Source organism: Colobus angolensis, unplaced genomic scaffold (genome assembly GCF_000951035.1).
Source record: "Colobus angolensis palliatus isolate OR3802 unplaced genomic scaffold, Cang.pa_1.0 Scaffold1191, whole genome shotgun sequence".
NCBI lineage: Eukaryota > Metazoa > Chordata > Mammalia > Primates > Cercopithecidae > Colobus > Colobus angolensis.
The window spans coordinates 9,600-9,977 of record NW_012113042.1 but is presented as its reverse complement, the minus strand read 5'-3'; the positions used below and the strand labels follow the sequence as shown (position 1 = coordinate 9,977).

General features: G+C 60.8%; 1 protein-coding gene across 1 annotated transcript in view; it reads right to left on the bottom strand.

Annotated features, from left to right (window-relative positions):
* The window catches only part of LOC105501021 (coiled-coil domain-containing protein 62-like), an 8,889-nt gene extending 8,512 nt beyond the window's left edge, over positions 1-377 (bottom strand). Inside the window, exon 1 of the mRNA XM_011926743.1 lies at positions 238-377. Within this exon, the coding sequence (XP_011782133.1) occupies positions 238-273 (36 nt within the window). The 5' untranslated portion in view covers positions 274-377. The remainder of the gene's footprint in view (positions 1-237) is intronic.
* Between the last annotated feature and the right edge of the window lies 1 nt (position 378).

The window sequence follows — 378 nt, the reverse complement described above, 5'->3', positions numbered from 1 at the left end:
GCTAATTTTTTTTGTATTTTTAGTAGAGACGGGGTTTCACCGTGTTAGTCAGGATGGTCTCAATCTGACCTCGCGATCCGCCTGCCTCCGCCTCCCAAAGTGCTGGGATTACAGGCATGAGCCACCACGCCCGGCCTGTTTCACATTTTAAGTAGACACCGTTCTTGAGAAGCAGTAGATTTCGACCAATGTGCACCGTTGCAGCGGCGCCCAGCCGCGCCCGGAACCGCCGCTCACCTGGCGTCCGGCAAGGAAGGCTGCCGCAGGGTTCATAGGTGTTTCCTCCGCCCCCGGAGAAGGCCGGTGTGGACGGCGTCACTTTAGAAACGCCATCGGCGCGCCTGCCCCGAGAGGCGGGGGCGAGCCCGGAGCCCCGGA